This window comes from Miniopterus schreibersii, assembly GCF_964146895.1.
Source record: "Miniopterus schreibersii genome assembly, chromosome: 17".
Classification (NCBI taxonomy): Eukaryota; Metazoa; Chordata; class Mammalia; order Chiroptera; family Miniopteridae; genus Miniopterus; species Miniopterus schreibersii.
The window spans coordinates 24,466,311-24,490,965 of record NC_138117.1 but is presented as its reverse complement, the minus strand read 5'-3'; the positions used below and the strand labels follow the sequence as shown (position 1 = coordinate 24,490,965).

The window sequence follows — 24,655 nt, the reverse complement described above, 5'->3', positions numbered from 1 at the left end:
CAAACTTGAGTAATAGCATACTGAGTATTAGGAAAGCAACAAAAACAAAAAATATATAGGGAAAGTAAAAAATCATCTTAATTAAAAGAAATAGGATGGTATAAAATACAAAATCCCTTTTCTGGAAGAAAATAGAAATCAGCATCTAAAATCTCGATCCATTGTCACCAAGAGCATCATGGGTGAGAGAATTTTCCAGATCACAATAGGGTTCTATGTCTCCATAAAAAAATAAAACAGGATTTCAGTTTACAGTAAAATAAAGCTAACAGTTCCCAACTTCACATTAAAATCAAAATGCTGAAAACATAAAAACTCCCAACAAAATGAATAATTTGGGTTAAAAAACCTCTCCAGACCAAAGCATATATGTACATGTTAAATTGTTCATTTTGCACAGTAGAAAATCAAATATTACATTCCCTGGTGACTTTGATAAAATTGGAAATACATGAAAGAGAATGTTTTTAAAAAGACTTCTAGGTGACCACAAGCAGAATCATAAGGACAATATAATCTGTAGAGAATGAAGTAAATAAAGCACAGTCCACATAATAAGGAAATAAGTACATAACTATCAAGGAAGCAAAACAAAAAGTGAGAAAATCAATTAATATGCTCAAATATATTGGTTATGATAAGTAAATAGATTTAGACATCCTATCTAAAAGATTTAATTCTCAGATTAGGGTTAAAAAAATAAATATACACACTAACTAAAAAACATGGTAACAAGTAAAAACTAAGAACAGATAAAAATATGGCAAAATGCATTAAACAGATCAAAGCTGTTTGAAAACTGCATGGTACTTTGTAATTAAAACTTCAACAGCCATGCCCTAATCAGTGTGGGTCAGTTGGTTGGGCGTCAGCCCATGCACCAAAGGGCTGCTGGTTCGATTCTGGTCACGACACATGCCCAGATTGTGGGCTCAATCCCCGGTAGGGGTCATGCAGGAAGCAGTCAATTGATGTTTCTCTTTCTCTCTCCTGTTCCCTTCCTCTCACTCTAAAAATCAATCATAATAATAAAAAAGCTTTAACAGCCATAAAATTATATATGCCTAAGAAATAGCATTTTTTTTCCTTAAACCCAAGAAAACACAACTATGGGAACCTAACAAATCTCTTTCTAAATAACTTTATTCTAAATAACGCTATATAGAATAAACAGAATAAACATAAATAATGTTATTTAGAATGTAATATTATTTTACAATAAAATAGTCTGTTTCCCACTCAATTTTGTTGTAAACCTAACACTGCTCTAAAAAATAAACTTTAATTAATTAAAAAAGAATAATACATTTGAATAATATACTTTGAAGGCTGAAAAAAATAAATATATATCCAACATTTTATACTAAGAATGAATACTATTGCCTAACATTCCTAAAACATTGAAAATAAACAAAAAATATAGATCTTTCTTATAAATTTCTTAAACAATGTTTTAGCAAATTCTAATTGTGAATACTTACCATTTCTACCATTATAAAATGCTGAGATGAGAAATCAAATAGCATGTTTGAACCACTTAGAAATGGCTCATGTTAGCTACATTGGGTTACACACTGCACAGTGTAAACTACCTCATTCATACACCAGAGGAACCCCACTGGTAAAGTGATCTTTTTGTGAGTCCTGCTTAGAAGAAATGATGTTTATATAAACCTAAATTTCAAAAAAAAAATTTCTTAAATTGGGCTAAACCTACAAGACATACAGGGTTTTTAAGAGTGTGGTCCACAAGCCAGCTGCATCTGAACCCCAAAGGATGCTGATAAAATGCAGTTTCCTGTGCTGACCTCAGATTCAGTAGATCAGATGCTTTGTAGATGAGACCCAAGAACACACATTTTTAAGTCTCCATGATACTTCTGCATACAGAATTTTAAATACAGCTTTGAAATATGAGCACAGGTATAAACTAGATCCTCTGAGGAGCAAGTGGCTTTCTAGAGAGAAAACCTCTGTCTAGTAACTTTGATTCATGCACCTACTGTGAACTTCAACCTGCTATCTCAAAGTTCAGACTTCAAACCAGTCTGTGGTGAGCCACCAGTTTTTCTTCTTTAATTTCCAATCCATTGTGGACAAATGTGTAAACAGAGTCAGAATGCATTCAAGCCCAACTTCTATATTAGCAGATTCAACAGACATCAAATTTCTTTGACAAATTGCTACATAAGTTTCCAAACACCTATTCTCAATTTCTGTACTTGTCATGAACAGTTTGGAGGGTGCTGGTCCACAGACTATAGGAACAAGACTAGATGAGCTGAGTAAACCTATTACACTCATGGGGGGAAAACAGCAACAAAGCCTAGTGAGGCCGCCTCATTCGGGAAGGTACTCAGAGGCCGCCGTACAACGGAAAGGGGACAAAGACCCCTCCTCCACGCTCACTCCCACGGCAAGTGGGTTAGGCTTCGGGGTTAACTGACGTTCCTGCCTGAGGCTCACCTTTGCTTCTTCCCCGATTACATGCTCCCGTTCGTAGTAGTGCTGAAGCTGTTGGTTATGTTTCGCTTCTTCTTCTTGCTTCTTTTTTTCTGCTTCTTTCCGTCTTTCTTCAGCTAACCGAATAAGTTCTTCATTTTTCAGTCTTTGCTTTAAAATAAAGAGAAAAATATATGCACTCCATACATTTTTATAGTCCACTCAAAACTGTGCTGCCTTATTTGCCCGAAATAAAGATGTGAAATTGAAGATACTGATGATGCAGTGTTCCTTATCAAGAAGCTGTCTGCTTAGCAATGAAGCACTCGGCACCTTCTGTAACAGCCTGTCGCCTAAAATCCCATTTGGCTTGAAAAGTCATCATTTCTCTTTTTTCTTAACTTAGTCTTTCACATTAATAAAATAATACCCTGAGACTGGGTACCGATCTGTATTTTCTAAATGTGCTCCAAGGCGGGTCTCCCCGGTAAGCAGTAAATGTCTTTGCGCAGAGTGACTAACGTTCCCGCGCTGAGACTGAGCGGGCGCGGGCGGGGGACGCACCTCCTCCTCCTTCTCCCTCCTCTTCTCCTGCTCCTCCTCGTACTCGCGCTGGATCCGCGCCCTCTGCTCCGCCAGCCGCCTTTCTTCCTTCTCCTCTTCGATCCGCTCTCTCTCACGCTCCGCTTCCTCTCTCTGTTTCTTCTCCTCAATCTAAAGAGTTAAACCTAGTTATTTCTTTGTAAACTACTGAAAAGTTGGACCACCACTTAATTTTTCCTAGCAGCCTATGAATCTAACACTTACCCTCTTTCTGCAAGTTAAAATAACCTCCTGAGTTTTTCACATCTGTATTTTATTAGGAAGGCTACCTGTAATGTTATAAGAGCTATGAGCAAAATTCCAACTCCACCAAATAAAACTGAGCGACCTTAAGAAACTTCCCCGTTCAGTTTTCTCCACTTGAAAAACAGATAGCAATGCCTGCATCTCAAAGGAGTGATCAAAGAATGGAAGTAAAGAAATGTATGTGGAAAACCTAAAAGTTCCTCCTACACAGAAGGTACTCAAGAAATGATCCATGCTTGTATTAATCCGCAGTGAATAACTAGATGACTCAGTTCCCTGAATAGATTAGTAACCGGAAACAGCAGCAAATCAGTATTTCAGTATTTATTCTTTTTTAAATTTATCTTTATTGTTGAAAGTCTTACAGGTCCTCCCCCCTCATTGACCCCTTCTTCCCAGCACCTGACCCCCGCACCTCAGCCCCAGGCCTTCACCACTCTATCATCTGAGTCCATGGGTTATACATATAAGCATATAAATTCTTCGGTTAATCTCTTCCCACCGACCCACCCACTCCCGCCTTCCCTCTGAGATTCCTCAGTCTGTTCCATGTGTCTATGTCTCTGGATCTATTTTGTTCCTCAGTTTATTTTGTTCTTTAGATTCCACATATGAATGAGATCATGTGTCTTTCTCTGACTGGCTTATTTCACTTAGCATAATACCCTCTAGGTCCCTCCATGCTGTCCCAAGGGGTAAGAGATCCTTCTTTACAGCTACATAGTATTCCATGGTGTAAATGTCCCACAGCTTTTTATCCACTCAGCTACTGATGGGCACTTGGGCTGTTTCCAGATCTCCGTTATTGTACATTGCGCTGCTATGGACATAGTGGTACATAGATTCTTTCTTTATGCAAGAATCCCTCCCTCAGAATGCCCCTTCTTCTTTCTTATCTACTGGCAAGTTGTAAGGTAAAGGAGGATTTCAGCCACCAGGACTCAGTATCTAACTAAATTTCATCTTGACTGCCCCCTGCGGTGTGCGGTGCGGAATGAGCGCTCTGGGGAATATTCTAAGGCAGAGTCCAAGACCTGAAATAAGGGACCCCTGAGAGAGCCTACATCCTGCATGAGTGAAGTGGGGAAGCATGCACACTGGGTATTCAACAGATTTCAGTTATTCTCAAGTACGCACTGATTATGGCTATTCATTCAATTTTACTGTTCTTATCTGCACTGCCTCTAGCTTCTAGATTGATATATCTAGTGCTGTCATTCTTTTGAACTATAATAACTTTAACCTTCTTACATGCCCCATGATTTTACATGCTAGGGCTTTTTCCAACACTTCTTTCTCACAACACTATTAAATATGCACAATCCTAACATTCAATACTAAGCAGTGTGCATATAATCATTTCTCCAAGTACCATATACCTAGAGAAACATCACTTACGGTCTACACAACAAAACCTTACATTTAACACTCAGTTCCCCACTTCTTCCTACTTCATGAAAAAAACAATCGCAATCCAAGTCACTTCTCCATTAAGGGTCACAATCAAATAGATCACACACCTAATGAATCCACAGAATGTCGTTCCAACAGAATGCTACACATAGTTCAACAGAAAAAGGAAAGCTAGCTTTTAGGTGAGGGGTTTTCAAACTGTATGATACAAAAGTGCTTCAAGGGTCCTGCAAATATTTCATTAAATGTTTTCTTTTAAAGCTCTAATTAAAAATGCTACTTCCCTGGCTGGTTTGGCTCAGCAGTTAGAGCCTCAGCTGGTGGAGAGAGGGGTCACAGGTTTGATTCCCAGTCAAGGGCGAGTACCCTGGCTGCAGGTTCAATCCCAGGCCCCAACTGGGGCGTGTTTAGGAGGCAACCAATCAATGTCTCTCTCTCTCTCTCTCTCACATTGGTGTTTCTCTCTCTCCCCTCTTCCTCCCTTTTCTCCATTCTCTCTAAAAATAAAATCAATGGAAAGAATATACTCAGGTGAGGATTAAAAAAAAAAAAAAGGTACCTAAACACTCACACGTGTTGCTTACCAAATTTTAACCACATGAAGACTTTTGCTGCATAACTTAAATTTTTGGTGCACATCTCTGAACATTTTATAACATCTCTTTTAACACAAGTTTGGGGTTATATCTTGTCTGATATTATATTGTTGATAGTAATAATAAATATCACTTAGCTAGTTCTGTGTTAAACTTTAAGGGGGAAAAAATAGGGAAGGTTAAGAGACTGGTGAAAGAAAAATACGTAAACCACCATTTGACACTGAAGGTTTACAGGTGGGAGAACTGAAAGCTGGACTTACTCTGAAACTAGTATAGTCAAAGCTTCCCCATTACTAGATTTTTCCAGAAGGAAAGACTTCCTAGAGCTCAACAGAAATATAAGTTCTGTACTCATAGATGTGATGCTTAAGTCAGGACACTTGGGTTCCAGCAATGGCCTCACAACTGCCAACTCTGCCACCATGGACGAGCCTCTTTGCCTGTATTTTAATTGCATGTCATAAAATATCTTTCTCAGACTTGTGAGGCTTAATGAGATACTATATGTAAAAGTATCTTATAAACAATAACAAGCTATACATTTGCAAGATTTTCTTCATTTTCTGAATTCTACCCTACACCATGCGAACACTTGCTAATAACCACAATAGAAGCTACTTAAATTCTGACTTGGTGTCATTATGGGCAACATACCACGGGGGTCTTTCAAATGCAACAGGTAACTACTCTATGACCCTCAAAATGCTGCTGCCTGACTTCAGTGGCCAATACCCTCTAATGCCACTCACTCTCTGATAATCAGCATCTCTATTCATTCTGTCGATCCTTAGAAAGGCTTTCCATCATTTCCACTGTCACCACTCTAGTAAAATACCTCTGCTTCCAATGTTTTAAACCTCCCAATAATACATCCCAAACACTAATGCCAGATCAATCATCCTTAAGACTGCATCTATTATGTCATTGCCTTATGTAAGAGTACACAAAATTAGGATTAGAAAGATGACATGTTTAAGTAGCATCTATTTAAGAGGAATTTAAGAGGCCGGGATTAGACTGGATAGCCTTAAATGTCAGACTAAGGAATTTGGAAATTCCTGTAGAAAAGAAAAGCTACTACCAGGTTTTGAGTAAAAAAGAGTAACATGTGAAATCATATGAAAGGAAGATTAAGCAGATCACTGGATTAATCTGACACTGGAATGCCAGTGTGGGTGAGGAGGGGGGTGACGGGAGGGGAGGAAGGAAACTGTGAGTCCCTCGTGGGCAGGTCTCTCGTTCATATCAGGTGCCCTCCCTAGCATTCAGCACAAGGGTGGGCACAGCATGGGAGTTCACTAAATCTGTTGCTTAATAAACACTGAGTGCTCAAGAACTTTCCTTTGGGCATTTCTACTATTTTAAATGCTATTTGTTTACATACATAAATGCAGCAAATAAATACAAATGTGATTACATCAAATTTTTATTTATTTACAATCTACTACTGAGTCAAGAACATCAAGTCTTCGGGGGGGGGGGGGAAACTATTGAACTTCTACTAACACATAAGCATCTAGAAAAAGTAATTTTATGCCTAATAGGTGAATATTTTATTAAGTTTTTCAGTTTTAGAAATTTCAGCACTCTTTAACAATTAACGGTTTAATAAAGTTTAGAAAAGATTAAGTTAACTGGTATACCTGTCTCCTTTTTCAAATATAAGTGGCATAATTTTAGTACTACCTATATCTGATATAAATTAGACATTGTAGACACTTTAGAATTTATTCTTTATCCTGTGGACAAAATCTTTGCAAGTTTAGTTCATTAAAACCTTTATGAAACTTTGAAACTATGATCAAATAAACATTTCACCTGAAACCGAAGAAAATTCTTGTATGATTCTTGCTGTTTAATCTGAAGTTCAGTTGGGGGCTCACCAAATACGTTTCCCCGAGCAAAAGGAGAACTCTGTGTTTGCACATGTCCTTGAAAGAGAAATTTTGCCAAAACATACCATTAGCCAATGCTTAGAAAAAGTAAACATTCAGTAATGAAGAGTTAGCCACTAAATTCATATTTTAAAAAAATGTGCTAAATATGGAAATCCAGAGGTTACAATAAAAAAATGAAGGCTGAGATCAGACTCTGAAGACCAAGTGAAAAGTAATAAAAGAAAGAAAAATGGTGAAACTAAACTAAAATTAATAGTTGAAAAATCATAATATATCTGTACCTGAAAGACACCAAGAAAACAGAAAAGCTAATAGCTAAACAACTCTGATTACAGCAAAGGCTTTAAAATAAAATTTATGAAGAGGAAAAAAATACGTAAAGTTCTTATGTATGTAAATATCCTTTTCTTAAGAATATTGCTTAATTATATATTAAAGTGTATTGTGTACACATATATAAAAATATCTAAATTGTTTTAAAAAATCAGTAATTCCAAAAGTCTTTCATCCATGGTTAAAACAATAAATAAAAAAGATCTAAATTTTTTTTTTAATTAAAATGAGTCTTTTAATCATAGCAATAATTTTTATTTAAAAATTCTATCGAATTAATGGGAAATAAACATGAATAATAAAAATGTTATCTATTACCTATAAGTAGTAGTACACATTCTGGAAAAGGAAAATAATTATTTCATAAAAGCAAGTTGAACAATAATTATACCCCAGGAGTCTCTATGAATGCAGAAAGAAAAACTGGTATTTAAATTTAAGCTTCATACACCTTTTTGTATTATTTTCTATTTACTCACTCATTCTTTACACCATCAATCTAAAACACTTACTTTCTTTCACTCATGTAGTTTGTGTAGGCCAACTGTTTGAGAGTTCAGCTACTATGTAGGTCTCTTTGCCTCTGTATTTAAATTTATTAATGCTTATTTGGATAGATCAACAGAAAGCCAAATCAATACTTATACATTTTAATCCTATGCTATGATAGAAAAGCAGGTTAGGCAAAACAAAATTGAATGGTATGTTTCACATTTATGATCATTCAAATTCTAAGCCTCTGGGGCAATTAGAAAATATTATTAAAGACAAAGACAAATTCTTCTAAAAATAAAAAATCATAAAAATAAAACCACAGGTAAACACCTGCTCTACACAGGTGTTTACCAAAAATAAATTTAAGCCAAATTAGGATGCACTTCATAAATATGGTTCTTCATCAAAAGTAAGGGGGGAAATGAACATTAGGAAGGACCTCAAAACAGACTTAATAAAAACAAAACATTAGAGGATAATGAACCTTAAGCACACATTATAACATTCAATTTTCAGATATATTCAAGTTCCCTAAGCCCTTTAAAATATTAAATGCCACATATGTATGTGTGTACACATGTGTATATATAAATACACAAACATATATATATATATATGTGTGTGTGTGTGTGTGTATGCATACACACACTCATACACATATATGATGGCACAGCAACAAGTTAGGTGCCTTTGGGTAGTTTCTTGCATTCAGAAAGCCTATTTTAGGTTATTAGGGAACGAAAATCAACAGGGAATTTCAACTCACAAAAAAGAGGGAAACCCTGGTGGTGTGCAGAAAGGCTATGGACAACAAGTTCTGCTGAGCATATTCAATCATCACGCTTGTGTTCTTTCTTGCGAAGGGGCTGTGGAAACTTTTTCCAGGGTTTGCTGGTAAGCGGAACTAAGTGCTTATTACTACAACAGAAAGTGCTAGGCTGAGACAGAACTACAAACAATACTGGGTGTGGAAGAAAGGGCAGAGAATGGAGTCTGTAGCAGAGATGTCAATACAGACTACTAGAAGAAAAGGCAAATGGAGAGAAAAATAATGATAATCAGAAAGAAGCCAAAATTCTCTTAGCAGCAAAAATATCAAAAGGTGTTTTGACGCTCCTATTGCACATTGAATTATTATGTAATAGGCCCAAAGTGAGAGCCAAATTAATTTCATCAAAATCAAAAGTTCCAATTTTAGTGCTCCCAAAGTCAAAAGTGGATCCATGGGGCAAAATCTATTGTGGATCAAAGAAAGAAAGCATTTCTGGTAATTAGGGATCAAATAGTGGTACAGGCTGGCCACAGAAACAACAAACACTCCATCTCCTGAGCATTCAGAAAGGCTGCACAGAGTAGCACTACCATCTAAGGCTTGAAAGATGCAAGGCTAGTGATTCTAATCACAGTTTGGCCAATAAGTCATATAGGTTAAAAATTAAAAAAAAATTTAATCCAGGATATTTTAAAAGGGCTTCCTAATGTAAAGCTCTTTTCTAGCCTAAATTCAAAACTTTGATGAAAGTATAAAAGCAGAATTTGTAACAAATAAATGGTTACTTTTATAGGCATCGACTTCCTTTGATTTTTACATATGTAACATATTCTCATGTGTACTTGAGAAAAAAATGCCAATTTTTCCTGGCAAGTCATAAAGAAAGATGAGTAATTTTCAATTTATATAACTTTTAATTGATGGATGTTGCTTAATAGCAAATCAAAGATATTTGCTTTAAAATGAGGGTGTTACCCAATATCAAATTAAACTTTTAATTATTCATTTCTTTGGACATTGTGGTTTTACAAGGGAAGGCAAACAATTATTACAAAACAAGCAAAAAAATTAATTTCATTGTATAATTTGTCATACTACACCTGATACCTCTCACCAACTCAAACATTTAAGGGTATAAGAAGCAAACTGTGTGTAAAAAGACTATTTGATTTTGAGCAATATCCTCCTACTAGCAAAATTAAAATGTTAGCAGTAGCTAAAATATGCATAAGCAAATTACAAAGCTGAGAAGAAACAGTATTAAGAAGCAAACTATGCTTCCCTACTCACTTTTTTCAAAATACTTATGAAAAAAGGGTATTATAAAAAGCACAAATAACATGTTATGCTTCCTGACTCAGAGTAACCAAATTCTCAATATAATAAGACTTTATCAAAGAACAGAAATGTTACCGAACACTTTTAAAAATGTAAAAGAAAAGACAGAATGTGATTAAACACCTGAGTTTTTATTTGCAGAATCTTCCAGGTTCTCAGCATTGGAAGTGGCTAAATTTTGGTCTAGAGATACAACAGCCCTTTTATCTTCATGTGGTCTTGCATCTGGGTTATGGTAGGCATCTATATTTTGTCTGTGCATCCTATTCAAGTCAGCTGAGAGGGAAAAATAAGCCATTTATTTCAATAAACACATTTTGACCATCAGTATGCTTAATACATTTTCTCAAAGTAGGGCATGTGAGAAAAAACACAACAGGACAGAGCTGGAATAATTCAATGATATCTTGGTGGCCTGAAAACTTAGAAGACTTTTAGAAAACAACATTCCAAAATAAACTCAGAATCAGTAAAGAACCTAAGAATATACAGATCTTTGACAACCCATAAAAACCATATTTATCTCTGTTACTTCGGAACCTGGATTCTCTTTAATACAGAAAACACAGCAACCATTCAAAACAAGTCATAATGAAATTTACCCAAGATCATTGGCATTCCTAATGAAAAAAATAATCTTGTTCAGTTTTAAAACACATCCACAAATTCTTTGACAACCTTCCCTTAAAGCTGGAGCTCAATTACTCTCCCCTTGAGTGTGGGCCACTGTTCGTAACTCACTCTTATAAAACAGGAGATTGCAGAATGAAGGTATGTGACTTCCGAGGCTACTTCATAAATAACATTGTAGTTTCCACCTTGATCTACAGCCTCACTCATTCTGAAGAAACCAGCTATCATGTCACCAAGACACTGAAGAAGACCTAGGGAGAGGCCCACACGACCAGAAACTGAGGCCTCAGGAGCCACGTGGGGGAGTCAGATTGGAAAAGGACTCTCTAGACCCAGTCAAACCTTCAGACAACCATAGCCCCACATTCTGACATCTTGGACTGCAACTCGTGAGAAACCCTGAGACAGAACCATCCAGCTAAACCACTCACAAATTATTGACCCACAAAACTGCAAGATAATATGTTTGTTATTTTTTAAGAATATACCTTTATTGATTTCAGAGAGGAAAGGACAGGGGGAGAGAGAGAAACATCAATGAGAGTCATTGATCAGCTGCCTCCTGCATGCCGCCCCCCTCCCCTGAGGATGCACAATCAGGGCATGTGCCCTGACTGGGAATCAAACTGAGATCTCCTGGATCATACGTTGATGCTCAACTGCTGAGCCACGCCAGCCAGGCCATGTTCATTATGTTAAAATACTACATGCTGGGGTGATTTGTAACACAGCAATAGAAAACACATACACATGCCAAAAATCTGAGCATGTAGGACTCAGTCAAACAACCATAAAACAGACCAGAATGAATAAAGAACTCAAAAGCTTTAACAAATAAAAAGCAGTTCTCCATAAGCAATCTGAACAGTGCTGCAGCAATGAAAGCAAACTTAAACCTGGACGTAAGAAGTATTTAGCAGAAAGCTTGTTAAATACCAGACAGAACATGGCAAATAACATGTGAATGTTACCAAAGAGAATGAGTTCAGAATCAGGAAAATTCACATCCTGTTGCAACATTTAGGACAGGATGGACTTAGAGCTTTACAGGTGAAGGTGGGTGGGAAAGCATAATGAAGAAGCAGAACAGTGTGAGAAACAGCTCGAAGGGGGTAAACATGAAGAGTGTTCTGACAACATTAAAGTAGTCAAGCTTGGCCCAGCCGGCGTGGCTCAAAGGTTGAACATCGATCCAAGAAACAGGAGGTCAGGGTTCGATTCCCAGTCAGGGTACATGTCTGGATTGCAGGCTTGATCCCCAGTAGGGGGTGTGCAGGAGGCAACTAATCAATGTTTCTCATCATTGGTGATTCTATCTCTCTACCCTTCTCCCTTTCTCTCTCTGAAATCAATAAAAACATATTTAAAAAAAAATAGTAGTCTGGCTTGACTAGAGAACAAAACACATGTAATAGGGCAATGAGAAACAGGAAAATACAGGCTGGGTGCCTATTCTGGAACACAAGCTAATGATACTCAATTGTGTTCTGCATATGGTAGTGGAGACAGTTTGGGTAGTTATAGAAGTAGTACTAGTAATAATGGCAGCTAACATTTAATATTCACTATTTTCATATTCTATATAACTTATATGACCTGGTACTACTATTTTCACCCCAGTACTACAGAGGAGAAAATTAATTTGCTCAAAGACCACAAAGTCAGTAAATGGCACAGCAAGGATGTGAACTCAGCCAGTGATATTCCAGAATCCTCAATGATTTTTGCGTATGGAATAATAAAATTTGGTATACTTTTAATACATACAGCTTGGATGTGGAAAACAAAGGAGGAAGAATGAAGAATTAATGAGGAAATGGCAAAAGCCCGACCAAGACATTATAAAGCTCAATTATGGTAGTAGCATGAATGAAAATAAAGAGAATTCAAAGAACACTGAAGAGGCAGAACCTATACATTAGTCTTATTAACTGACTGGATATGAGGAGTCAAAAGAACTCTGCATTTTTTATTTGAAAGATCAGAATTATGATGCATTTACAAAAAAGGGCAATAATGGGCTAGACTTACAAAGTGAAGTTTGGTTTTGCATGCAAGCTGTATGTAATCCACCGAGCCTCAGGTGCAGATTCAGAAGACAGGTCGAAAGTGAAGAAGAAAGTTTTAGAAGTGGCCAGAGGCAAAGAGAGAGAGATGAAAATCATCCATGGAGTAGACTTCAGGAGAAACATAGAAGAGATGAGGTAGGAAAGAATGGATGAAGAGCCTATCTAATTCAGTGAATACATGCTATCAGAAGACAGTCCTAGGAAAACGACCACGTTCACAGACCTAGAAGAATTTAACCTGGTTCCTAACATGCATCCAATGAATATGTCAGCTGAAGAGAGGACAGCATCTGGGAGGATGCAAAGAATGTAAATGAAGAAAGGAAGGAACTGCCAACCCAGTTCAAAGATGAGGAGCACCGATAATGGCTAAAACCATAAATGGGAAATCGGGGCATCAGTTTTTTCTGAAAATGTAGCATCAGGAGAGTGGTGTGAGCTAGAAATCATATTACAGAATAAGCAGCAACAAGAGGCAAGACTGGCAGCAACAAGCACAGACTACTTTTTGAATGTGCTTTATATGGTAAGAGAAGTATAACAAGGTCAAGAGTTTTGTGTTTAAGAATACAAGTTACCTGCCCTGGCTAGCATTGCTCAGTGGTTAGAGCATTAGCTTGTGGACCGAAGGGTCGTGGGTTCGATTCCCAGCCAAGGATCAAGAGCATGTACCTGGGTTGCAGGTTCATTCCCAGCCCAGCAAGGAAGTGTGCCAGAGGCAACCAATTAGTGTGTCTCTCTCACACAGATACATGTGTGCGTCTCCCCACCTCCCTCCCTTCTACTCTAAAAAAAAAAAAAATCAATGGAAAAATATCCTCAGATGAGGATTAACAAAAATAAAAATAAAAAAAATAAAAAATACAAGCAACCTAAGTATGTTCAGAAGTAGAAGGGAAGAAATGAGTAGAATAACTGAAAATGTAAGGAGAAACTGGGTGAGAGCACAGAGAAAAGCTGATTACAAGAAAATTACCACGTGTCAGGGAGGAGTAAAAAAAGAATTAGCTAGGTGCTACTAAACAATCACCAAATACTGAGCTCTGTCTGGATATAGGAGGGAAATGAAAATAGAAAGATGACCAAAAAATTGAGGTCCCTAAAAAAGTTACAAAAATGGAATAATTTAAATGGGAAAACATAATCTCATTATCATACAATTCACTAGAACGGCATAAGGCCAGTCTACATAAATCAGAGGTCACAATGAATATTTTCTACTACAAGATGCACTGTATCAAGCTCACTTCTTCCAGATAACACTCACAGCCACTAGCACTGCTAGTGAGTGCTTTGAGAATGTAATCGTTTTGACATTCACCTACAAAACCATAAATTAAGAGATAAATGCCCTATAAGTGACAATCACTGTGATGTTTCAAAATCAGTTAACATACATGTTACAATTTACTTTTGTGATTACACATGATCCTCTCATTTAGAACAATGTACTTATATAAAAATAAAATTAGTTGCAGCAGAGTACATAATTATTATTTAAGATTTAAAACTGTCGCCTGGCCGGTGTGGCTCAGCAGTTGAGCGTCGACCTATGATCCAGGAGATCTCAGTTCAATTCCCGGTCAAGGCACATGCCTGGGTTGTGGGCTTGATCCCAAGTAGGGGGCATGCAGGAGGCAGCCGATCAATGACTCTCTCATCATTGATGTTTCTATCTCTCTCTCCCCCTCTCTCTTCCTCTCTCTGACATCAATAAAGATATATTATTTTTTTAAAAGATTTAAGGCTGTCAGATTTAGCAAACAAATCTATATCGATTTTTATAAGAAAAAAATGATTTGTCAATCAACTATCACTCCTCATCTATCCTTCTGAGCGCCAATAAAATAAAAGGTTTGAAATCACTTAAAAAGGAAAATAAAAAAGGCACATTTGTCAAGAGTGTAATTTGCCAACAGGAAAGATGTCATTGAAAAGGGGCCTTTACTTCAAACGTAAATCATATAATTTAATATAAAATTGCTAGCATGACAAGAGTAATTCCACAACAAACAAATTAACAAAAGAAAATGTCACAGATTCACAAGTGGGAAAACAATTCTACTCCATGAACAATTTATTAGACTATGGCTAAATTATGATACCTACAGGTAAATAATACATAAATAGTACTTCATTTTTTCATTCCTTATTTTTTATATGAATTAAACAAAACATCCCTTGCACACTATTCCAGGTCACTTGTTTTAGCTATTTTACTAGTTTTACTTTTTAAAAAACCATTGCAATAAAGGTTTTATTCTTTTTACTAGGAAATTTTTAAAAATTCTAACTAGTTTAGGTAAAAACTTGCCAACTAACATGAGCTTTTCTCTGCAATTGAGTTATCATCATCAGAAGATAGACAATTTATAATAAAAATATATAAAGAGTACTCTGAAGAAGCTGTTATTATACAGATATTTATCAAAACACCTCTTTTCCATTAAGCTGCATAAAAAGAGACCTTGCCTCACAGTCTATGATTCCACTTCTTTCTGCTCCCCAATCTTTTCAAACGTTAAAAATAATCTGTTTCTTTTAAAAACAGTAAGTCAATGGAAACAACATACTTATCAGGTTTCCCAGTGTATCCCTGAGAGGAGCACCACCTCCACCTTTCCCCCAGGGGTTGTAAGCTCTCATATCAGCTTCCAGCTTAGCTTCATATTCTTCCTTTTCTTCACGTTCCTTCTTCCTTCTTTCTTCTCTTTCCCGAATCTTGGCAACATAAGAAATATTCACAGTAAGTGCTGACAAGTATTCTGATACAAAATGTTAGTTCTAATAACACATTTTATTCTTCTTACTAGAGAAAAAAACTGGACATTTTTCCCAGTATGCTTCAATATAATATTTAATAGGTAATTGGGTACAATTTTGAAACACTTCGATGGTTAGAATGCATGGCTGCCGCTGCCTCACATCAGGCCACTGGAGTCCTTTCCAGCCACTGATGCCACTTTGGACTAAGCCAACTCCTCCCTTCCACCCCAATGTCTACCTGAGGCATTCCCTCGCTGACCTCACCACTTCCGTGGCAACCAATACTTTCTTTTTTCATCTACCCTTTCATGGGACCTGGCCAGCCACAGACAACTCTCCATATCTCACCAGACCTACTCTACCCTGAGCAAACTCCATTCCAGAATTCCAAAAGGTTGAAAGTTCAAAGCTCTTTGGGGAGCGCTGGGTTACTTAAAATACAGTCTTATCATCATCATCAAGTATAAGTACAGGCTTGTTCTCTGGAGAGATATGGACAGGCAATAAACAAGAATCTACATTTTGGAAAGTTACTTTTAAAATTATAACCATATGCATGGAAAATTTAAGCAACCACTCCAGCAAGGCCAAGGAAGTCATCATATACATAAAATAAAATTCTAGAGTTAGAATATCTAGTTCTCTCAGTGTTTTTAATATGCTCATTTGAAAACAGAAGCTAAATTCAGTCTTTTATTTTGTACAATCCTAACATACAAAAATGTTAATTCTATAACCTTAAAATCTATTTTTCAAAGAGGCTGCCACGTAAAAACTGAACAAAAGGAACTTTAGAAGAAACCAAAGTGGAACTTTACAGGAAAGTACCTCAGGTACACTACCTACCAAGAGTTCCAGGGGCCTCTGAGAGGTAATGTACCCCCAAAAAACCCATACATTTGCTACAGTTACTCTTCAGTAAGTTCTGCTCCAACATTACAAACCACAACAGAGCCCCGCCCTCTTCCCTACGTGTCCTACCCCTTCCTTCCCTCTCAGCTCATTGCATCGTTATTCCCCTGGATTCCAACACTCAGAATCACCTTCAAACCCTCTGTTCCTTCTCATTCCCTGTACCCAAGTCCTATCACTGAAACCTCAGAATTGTCTCTTGGATGTCCTCCCCATGTTCCCTGTTGGGTTAGGGGTTTCACAGTACCTCCTGGCTGGACTACCTCAGTAATTTACTAAAAGGTTTCTCTGCCACATCTCTTTTCCAATCGTCCGCATCACAACCAGGTATCTGTCTAAAAGCCAAATCTGCTCACATCAACTACTCCTTTCACTCTGTGGCTTAAGACATCCTCCCTTTTGCTGGTATCCATAACAGAAAAAAACTGAAAACCCCTTGCAGCTAGTCCTTCAAAATCCAACACAATCTAACACCCCAGCCCTTTCTCCCAAATCGACTCCATTCCCTGAATATAACAGGAATTTCAAACCTATTCGATGTATACCATGCAGCTCAAATCTCAACAACCATGTGAGGCCCTTCTCTTTTTTTGTTAATCCTCACATGAGAATATTTTTTCCATTGCTTTTCAGAGTGGAAGGGAGGGAGGAAAAGGGAGAGATAGAAACATCAATGTAAGAGAGATACATCGACTGGTTGCCTCGCACAGGAGTCCCCAGGCGGGAAGGGGAGTGAACCCACAACCAAGGTACATACCCTTGACTGGGACTCAAACCCGAGACCCTTCAGTGCACAGGCTGATGCTCTAACCACTGAGCACACCGGCCAGGGCCCAGTGAGGCCCTTCTAACTGCACAGGCAGTTTATTCCCCCTATCCTGTGCTTCCCACAGCACTCCTGTCTCCATCAAAACTTATCAAAGTGAATTATACGTAACTGGCATCTTTTTCTCCTCTGCCACACTGAGTTCTAAGGCACCACTGTGCTAAAACACAAAATGTTCAACATTAAATGAACAAATAAATGAATGAATCAATGAATGAATACCTGCTGCTGCAAAGCTTCTTGATAAGACTGAAGTGTCTGCCTTGAAGGCTTTGGTTTATCTTCAAAGAACAATCCTGAATTTATTGTTCGATCACTTGTAATTTTCAATTCGTTCTGTCCAACCGTGTTCCTACATCAAATATACAATTATTTGAATCTCTTTATGACCAAGCAAGAAGAAAATGCAACAACTCCTTTGAAATAGCATGGGAGTACATTTAAAAATAGGTCAAAGAGGAATCCTAAGTAAATGACCCCTTCCTAAGCAATTCCCCAGGTTCTGCTTTCACAAGTCATGAAACTTTCAAATTCACTGGACCTATTTCTTGACCTAGGGGTAATTACATGGGGTGAAAACATTGTGATAATTCGTCAAGCAGTATACGTATGGCTTACACACTTTTCTGAATGCATAGTAATAATAACACAATGGAAGTCTCTCAAATCATATAACTAATGGTTGAGTTAATATACTCCAATATAAAATAACTTCCTAGACACTTCAAGAATAAAACAATATAAATACAGTAAAAAGTCTGACTGTCCCAAATAAAATTTAAAAATTTTAAAAACTTAAAAAGGAAAAATTTTAAATATATCAGTTATATAAATCTCAAGCAATAAAGGCTAGTGCCTTAAATACAACACATATTAAATTACAGCAATGCAGCCACTTTGAGGAAAACAATACATTTTAAAAATCTGAATTATAAAAGGTAAATATAATTAATTTTAGAACACTTCCATAACCAAAAAATATCCCTCATACCCATATGCAACCAATCCCTGCTCCCGCCCCAATGACAGGCGATCACTAAGTCTATAGAGAAAGAGGCAATCACTGCTCTCTGTCTCTACAGATTTGCTCTTTCTGGACATTTCTTATAAATGGAAATATATGATACAAATGGATTATTTCACGTATATTTTTTAATTATGTTGTAGCACATGTCAGTATTTCATTCCTTTTTATTGCTGAATACTGTTTCACTGTATGGGTATAACACATTTTGTTTATTCATTTACTAGTCAATGGACATCTGAATTTTTTATACTTTTTGGCTATCATGAATAATACTGTTATGAACATTCACATACAAGTCTTTTGCGTGTACATACATTTTTATTTCTCTTAAGTATTTGCGTAGCAGTGGAATTACAGTGTTGTATAGTTAAGTACATGTTCAACTTTGTAAAAAACTACTATTTCCAGCCACTACTTTTTTTTTTTTTAGTATGTCTTTATTGATTTCAGAGAGAGGAAAGGAGAGGGAGAGAGAGAGAAACATCAATGATGAGAGAGTCATTGACTGGCTGCCTATTTGCACGCCCCCTGCTGGGGATCAAGCCTGCAACCAGGCATGTGCCCTGACCGGGAATAGAACCTTGATCTCCTGGATCATAGGTTGATGCTCAACCGCTGAGCCACGCCAGCCGGGCTCCAGCAACTACTTTTCATATATTGATTTTGTATTCAGTAATTCTGCTAAAACTCCTTTTAATTCTAATATTTTATCTCTATATTCTTTTGCCAATAACATCAGTTTTCTCTCTTCCTTTCTAATCTTTGTACCTATATCTTCCTTCCTTTTTTATTCTTGACCTTGCTGCAATTACCAGGCCCCAAAAGAAAGTGGTGATAAAAATGTTAGTCATACTGCCAGTCTCAAAAAGAATGTTGTAAACATTACCGTTAAGTAAAATATATGATGTAGGTTTTTCATGTTTACAACTTCTCAGGTTAAGAAGGTTCCTCTCTAACCTATTTTAAGTTTTTAATCACTAAAGGTGCTAAATTTTATAATGCTTTCTCTGTATCTATTGAGATAATCATATAGCTTTCTGCATTACTTTGTTAATATGGTATATTACAGTAATTAACTTTGCAATATTGATACCTAACACCAATTAGCATTTAGTATGTATCAGACACTATTTTAGATGGTCTACATATTTTAATTCATTCAATCCGCAGAATAACCCTATGAGTTGATACCAGTATTATCCCAACTAACAAACTGGTACAGAAGTTAAGAAACATTTCTCAAGCTTAGTAAAGCCAGGATTCAAACCAAGGCACTCTGCCTGCAAAGTCCATACTAACTGATACACAGCACTACAGTCATCCTACCTTCCAGAACAATTCCAACTTGGGATGAAATTCCTTTTCTACATTACGAGGTTTAGTTTTGGGCTTCTTTTATCTATGTTTATGAATGAGACTAGCCTGTAATTTTCCATTCTCATATTGGCCTTGTCAAGTTTGAGCATCAAGATTATGACAGTCTCATAAATAGTAGCTATGGAGTATTCTCTCTTGAATTAGTTTGCATAAAATTTTTTCCCCTTGAATGTTTGGTATAATTCATCAGTCCATCTAGACCTGGAGTTGATTTTGTGTGGAGTTTTGAAACTAATGACCCAACTTTCTAAAAACACAGTTCTGATATTTTCTATTTCTTCTTAAGTCAGTTTTATTAAGTTAAATTTTAATAGGAGTTTTTCTTCACTTAAATTTCCAAATTCATTGGCATAAAATGGTTCGTAATATATCCTTATTGTCTTTTAAGGTTAATTACAACTACAGTTGTAATTTTTACAATTGACATAGAACTAGATACTTTATCCATTTACTAATATTGAATTTAAATTTGCCATTTAATTTTTACTTATATTCAGGTTCAGTAGGCTCCTTAAGCCTTTTTATGTTTCTTTTTGTCCTCCTTTTTGATTTTTTTCCCTCTAGTACATTAGTAAGTTGCACCTTTGTCCATGTACGTTTAGTGGTTACCCTAGAAATGTAACTCCCAAACTTATCAAAGACTACAGCTAATCAAAATCTTTACCATCCTCCCAAATGGCAAAGATTTTAAGCACATTAACTAGTCCATTTAATCCCTTCCAATTTATATGCTATCCCTATTAGCTATTCTTAATTTTACTTACTCTTGAACCCAAATAATTCTACATAGATAATATTTACTTAATTCTATTCAGGCATTTACCACCTTTCTTCCTTTACACTGCTTTGTGCAACTCAGACCTTCTCTCTAGGACATGCTTCCATCTGCATTTAGAATTTCATTTACTTAGGGTCTGCTAATGGCAAATTCAGTTGTTTCTCTTCAAATATTTTTATTTCAATCTCATTCATGAACTATTACTTTGCTGAATACAGAATTATCTCAACATATTGACAATATCTTTAGTCATCTTCGGAATTCTTTCTAGAGTTCCTCTGAAAGTAATGGATGAGTGGAAAAAGAAAATGTGTTATATCCATACAACAGGATATTATTTAGCCTTTAAAAAGAAGAAACTCATGGTAAATGCAGTATTCATATTCTCCCCCAACCCCATCAAAATTATAACTCAACTACAGAATCACCATCATTCAGACCACCTGAAATCTAGGTGAAAAGAAGTTTTACAACTAAGGATATAAAGTAGCAGCCACATTAAGATTGGTAGGAGGGGCAGAGAAGTGGAATAGGCTGGCCCCATACCCTAACATAATAGATAAAAATCAGGAGGGATGTCTCAGCTCTGGAGGTCCCCCCTAAGGAGTGAAGGGTCCCATCCCCACACTAGGCCCCCCAACCCAGGATTCCACTACTAGGAACAGAAGTCCCCATAACTTCTGGCTGTAAAAACTAGCAGGGATTGTGGCTGAGACAGAGGGCCCACACAAAGATACATCATAATTCAAATGCTAAAGGTTAATCTTAAAAGTAGGTTATAGAACAACATATACATTTTGGCGTGTGTTATGTGTATATTTTTGCCAGTTTGTGTGTGTACATAAAAAGACTTCCTGAATGCATATTTAGATATGTCTATCTCTGGATAAATGAGATTTTCGGTGATTTCGATTTTTTGCAGATGTTTGTTTGTACTTTTATTTACCAATAATTTGCATGCATGACTTTTCTAATGAGAGAAGATGAGGTTATTCTTAATTTTTAAAATGTGCTTTCTATAAAACACTGACTTGCAAGCAATACTTTGAACATACTGGTTAGGTAATAATTGGAAATTAAAGTAAGTTTTATCTGTTCTGAAGAAAAAAAGAATGTGTTGAGTAATACAGGTTCTATGGAAAACAAATTAATCCTGAAAGAAATTATCATTTTGACAATGACTTACGCAATGGGCTGTGCTGGCCGATGGGTGACAGGAGCACTAACATGAGCTGCAGGCTGCATTCCCATCATTCCTGAACCATCTTTAAAAAACACACACACGTATTTATTCCAGAGTACCCATTTAATAATACTTTATCCCTAAAAGAAAATTCGCTCACTGAAAATGTTACCTAAGGGAAAAAATCTGTATTTCCTTCTGGGTTAGGAGTTAGCAAAAAAACAATGCAAGAAAACATAACAGTTATTTCTTAAATCTAGATAAAAAGGAAATAACTATAAAAAAAAATTGAGTTTTCAAATAGGACACTTATTAAATCAAATATATATTATATTTGCATTAAGTAAACCTATGCTTTTCTCATTTATATATTTTTGCTTGCACAAAAAAAAGTTTTCCTGACTGAACCAGTGGGAAAAAATGTTTATACTATAGATAACTTACAATAAGCAAGACTAGGATCCATAGTATTCCTGGCTCCATAAAAATAGTACGCATCATCATAAGGAGTTCGATAGTTAGTAGCTAAAGGCGGTAGAAGGGGAGGTGGAGGCAGAGGTGCAATCCTATATCAAAAGAAAATTGAAAAATTTTTCTCATATTTCATTGTAATTTTTTTTAAATCAAGATATTCTTTTGCAAAACTGTTACTGAAAATCTGACTGCTGCTTTGGAAAAAGCTACAATACTTAAGACAAAAACTTCAGATTTTATTCAATCGATCAATATCTAATTAGTCACTGTATGCCAATATTGAACAAACATGGTCCCTGTCCCTCAGAAACAATACAGAAGTAAATAGACAATTACAGCAAGTGTAGTAAATGAAACATACAAGTAGATGAGGGACATGGTGCTATAGGAACGTGGTGCAAGGACATTTAAATCACCTAGGCCACAGGAGGGAAGCATGACGAAGGCTTTCTAGAAAAGGCAATGCTTCAGCCAGGTTGCCGAAGTGAGTGAGTCACAGAGAGGAAGAAAAGGCAAAGAGGTACAAAATGGAATTAAAAATGGTTCCATTTAATACTGGGGAAAGAGGTACATTTTTTAACTAAAAATGTATTGTTCTCTCAAAGGAAGTTAACCATAATGTGAAACAGATACTAGTTATATATCAACAGTGAAGTCTTGACACAATTTTTAGTATTTCACAAAGTTAAAACTTCTACCTCAGCACTTCACTACTGTCTAGGAAATGTTGCTGTATTTCCCCCAAGGCAATTTTCCAATAGTACAAATGGAAAAGGGAAACCCCTTTAGATGAACAGAAAGAGAAAGGGGGAGTCCCAGAACATTTGTACTTTTAAGTTTACCCTAACAAGTTCTCCTTACTGTACACTTCAAATTCTGAAGAGCTAAGAAGGCCTTTACAGGTCTCTTCAGTCACGAATATTTTTCACATTTACTAGTCACTCAGTGTGTCTAACCTTACTATCCTCACTCCATAGATGCATCAGCAAAGCAGTTGAAAAACTGCAATGAAACCTGTCGACATCATTAAACCTTACATTTTTATAGAGATTTCAGATTTAATCCTCACAACAACCCTGTAATTGAAGACAAGGAAAAAATACTACTATTGCACTTTTACCAATGAGAAAATTGAAGTTCAATAAAGGTGTGATTTGCCCAAAATCCATACAGTAAAGCCAACCATTGTAACCCCTCGCCCATAGCTGAGACCATCATTCCATGCTCTGTAATTCCAATCCCACCTAGTTTTTTCAGAACAGAAGCCAGTGGATGAAACAAAATACCTAATAAATACAGTAAAGACAGTCCTACAACTTGTTAGTATTAAATCAAAGACAAAACTAAGTCCTACTGAAAGAAAGCACAGCCCAGAAAATATCACAGTTAAGAAAGAAAAACACCTGATTAAATACACTACTATAATTAATACATTGATGATAATGATAAGCAAAGAAATAGTTCAAGTCCCCCTAAGAGAAGATAGTATAGTCCAGAAAATATCAATGTCAACAACAGGATTTTCTGTATGTATAGTCTAGTATAGCATGATGCCTTTACCAAGAGAAATTAAATCTTTTCCATAATACCTAAATTACAAGTTTTATAATCTCAACAGTTTTCATTTCAGGTATTTGAGTTTCATAGTCCATAAGTAATCACAGAGAAAGTTGAATGAAACAGAAGTTAAAGTAATATATATAAAAGCCACATTAGAAACTTTTTCTGTATAAACTGAAGTATTCAATGTTTGCCAAGTGGAATTACAAAACTGAAGAAAATGTATCTTTTATATGTTGAAAGATACTTAAAATATCCAAAAGTATGACCTAAAATTAAATACTAAATGTACTTATGCATACTAAAATGTCTAATGCATCTTTCAACAATATAAAAAAATGTTATAAGAATTTCCCTTATTTTTATAATAACAGAGAAGTCTAACAATGAAAACATTTCAGGAGAAATTATTTGACAAGTCATTAATTACACAAAAATCTCTAATGCTTAACATTATCTGCTTCAGCAAATCCTTCTATAATTCATAAATTATAATGATACCTTACCCAATTCCCAAACATAAAACATTTTAAACAAGCACCTGGGAGGCACCATTTCACCAAGGGTGCTGCTGAGTCCACTGTACAGATCTTCACTTTGTGGTGGGATGGAGTGAACTGGTGGGAAGGCTGGCACAGGGGGAGCAGATAAAGGAGGGAGAGGGGTCTGGAAAGCTACTCTGGGTCTTTCAGGTGGGATTCTCTCTTCATAGTGTCTTGGTGCCACACTAAAATGCTTTAGTCTATCAGGCTAAAATAAAGAAAAGAAATCTGTTTGTTATATATAATCATTAATTTAAAGGTGGAAAGGACCTCTAAAGACCCCCTCTATTCCAGACTGCCAGCAGACACTTAAGTTAGTCACAGAATAACACAATTTTACAGCTAAAAGATTTTGAAGATCTAATCCTT

The 24,655-nt window shown here is 36.2% G+C and overlaps 1 protein-coding gene across 3 annotated transcripts in view; it reads right to left on the bottom strand.

Moving 5' to 3' along the window:
* The window catches only part of CSPP1 (centrosome and spindle pole associated protein 1), an 87,679-nt gene that overhangs the window by 23,617 nt on the left and 39,407 nt on the right, over positions 1-24,655 (bottom strand). For all 3 annotated transcript variants that reach the window (XM_081117103.1, XM_081117102.1, XM_081117104.1), the window contains 9 exons: positions 24,286-24,494; positions 22,155-22,276; positions 21,714-21,792; positions 17,568-17,697; positions 15,415-15,562; positions 10,263-10,415; positions 7,122-7,234; positions 3,007-3,156; positions 2,467-2,613 (listed from right to left, as the gene is read on the bottom strand). In XM_081117103.1, coding sequence (XP_080973229.1) covers positions 2,467-2,613; positions 3,007-3,156; positions 7,122-7,234; positions 10,263-10,415; positions 15,415-15,562; positions 17,568-17,697; positions 21,714-21,792; positions 22,155-22,276; positions 24,286-24,494 — 1,251 coding nt within the window. The remainder of the gene's footprint in view (positions 1-2,466; positions 2,614-3,006; positions 3,157-7,121; positions 7,235-10,262; positions 10,416-15,414; positions 15,563-17,567; positions 17,698-21,713; positions 21,793-22,154; positions 22,277-24,285; positions 24,495-24,655) is intronic.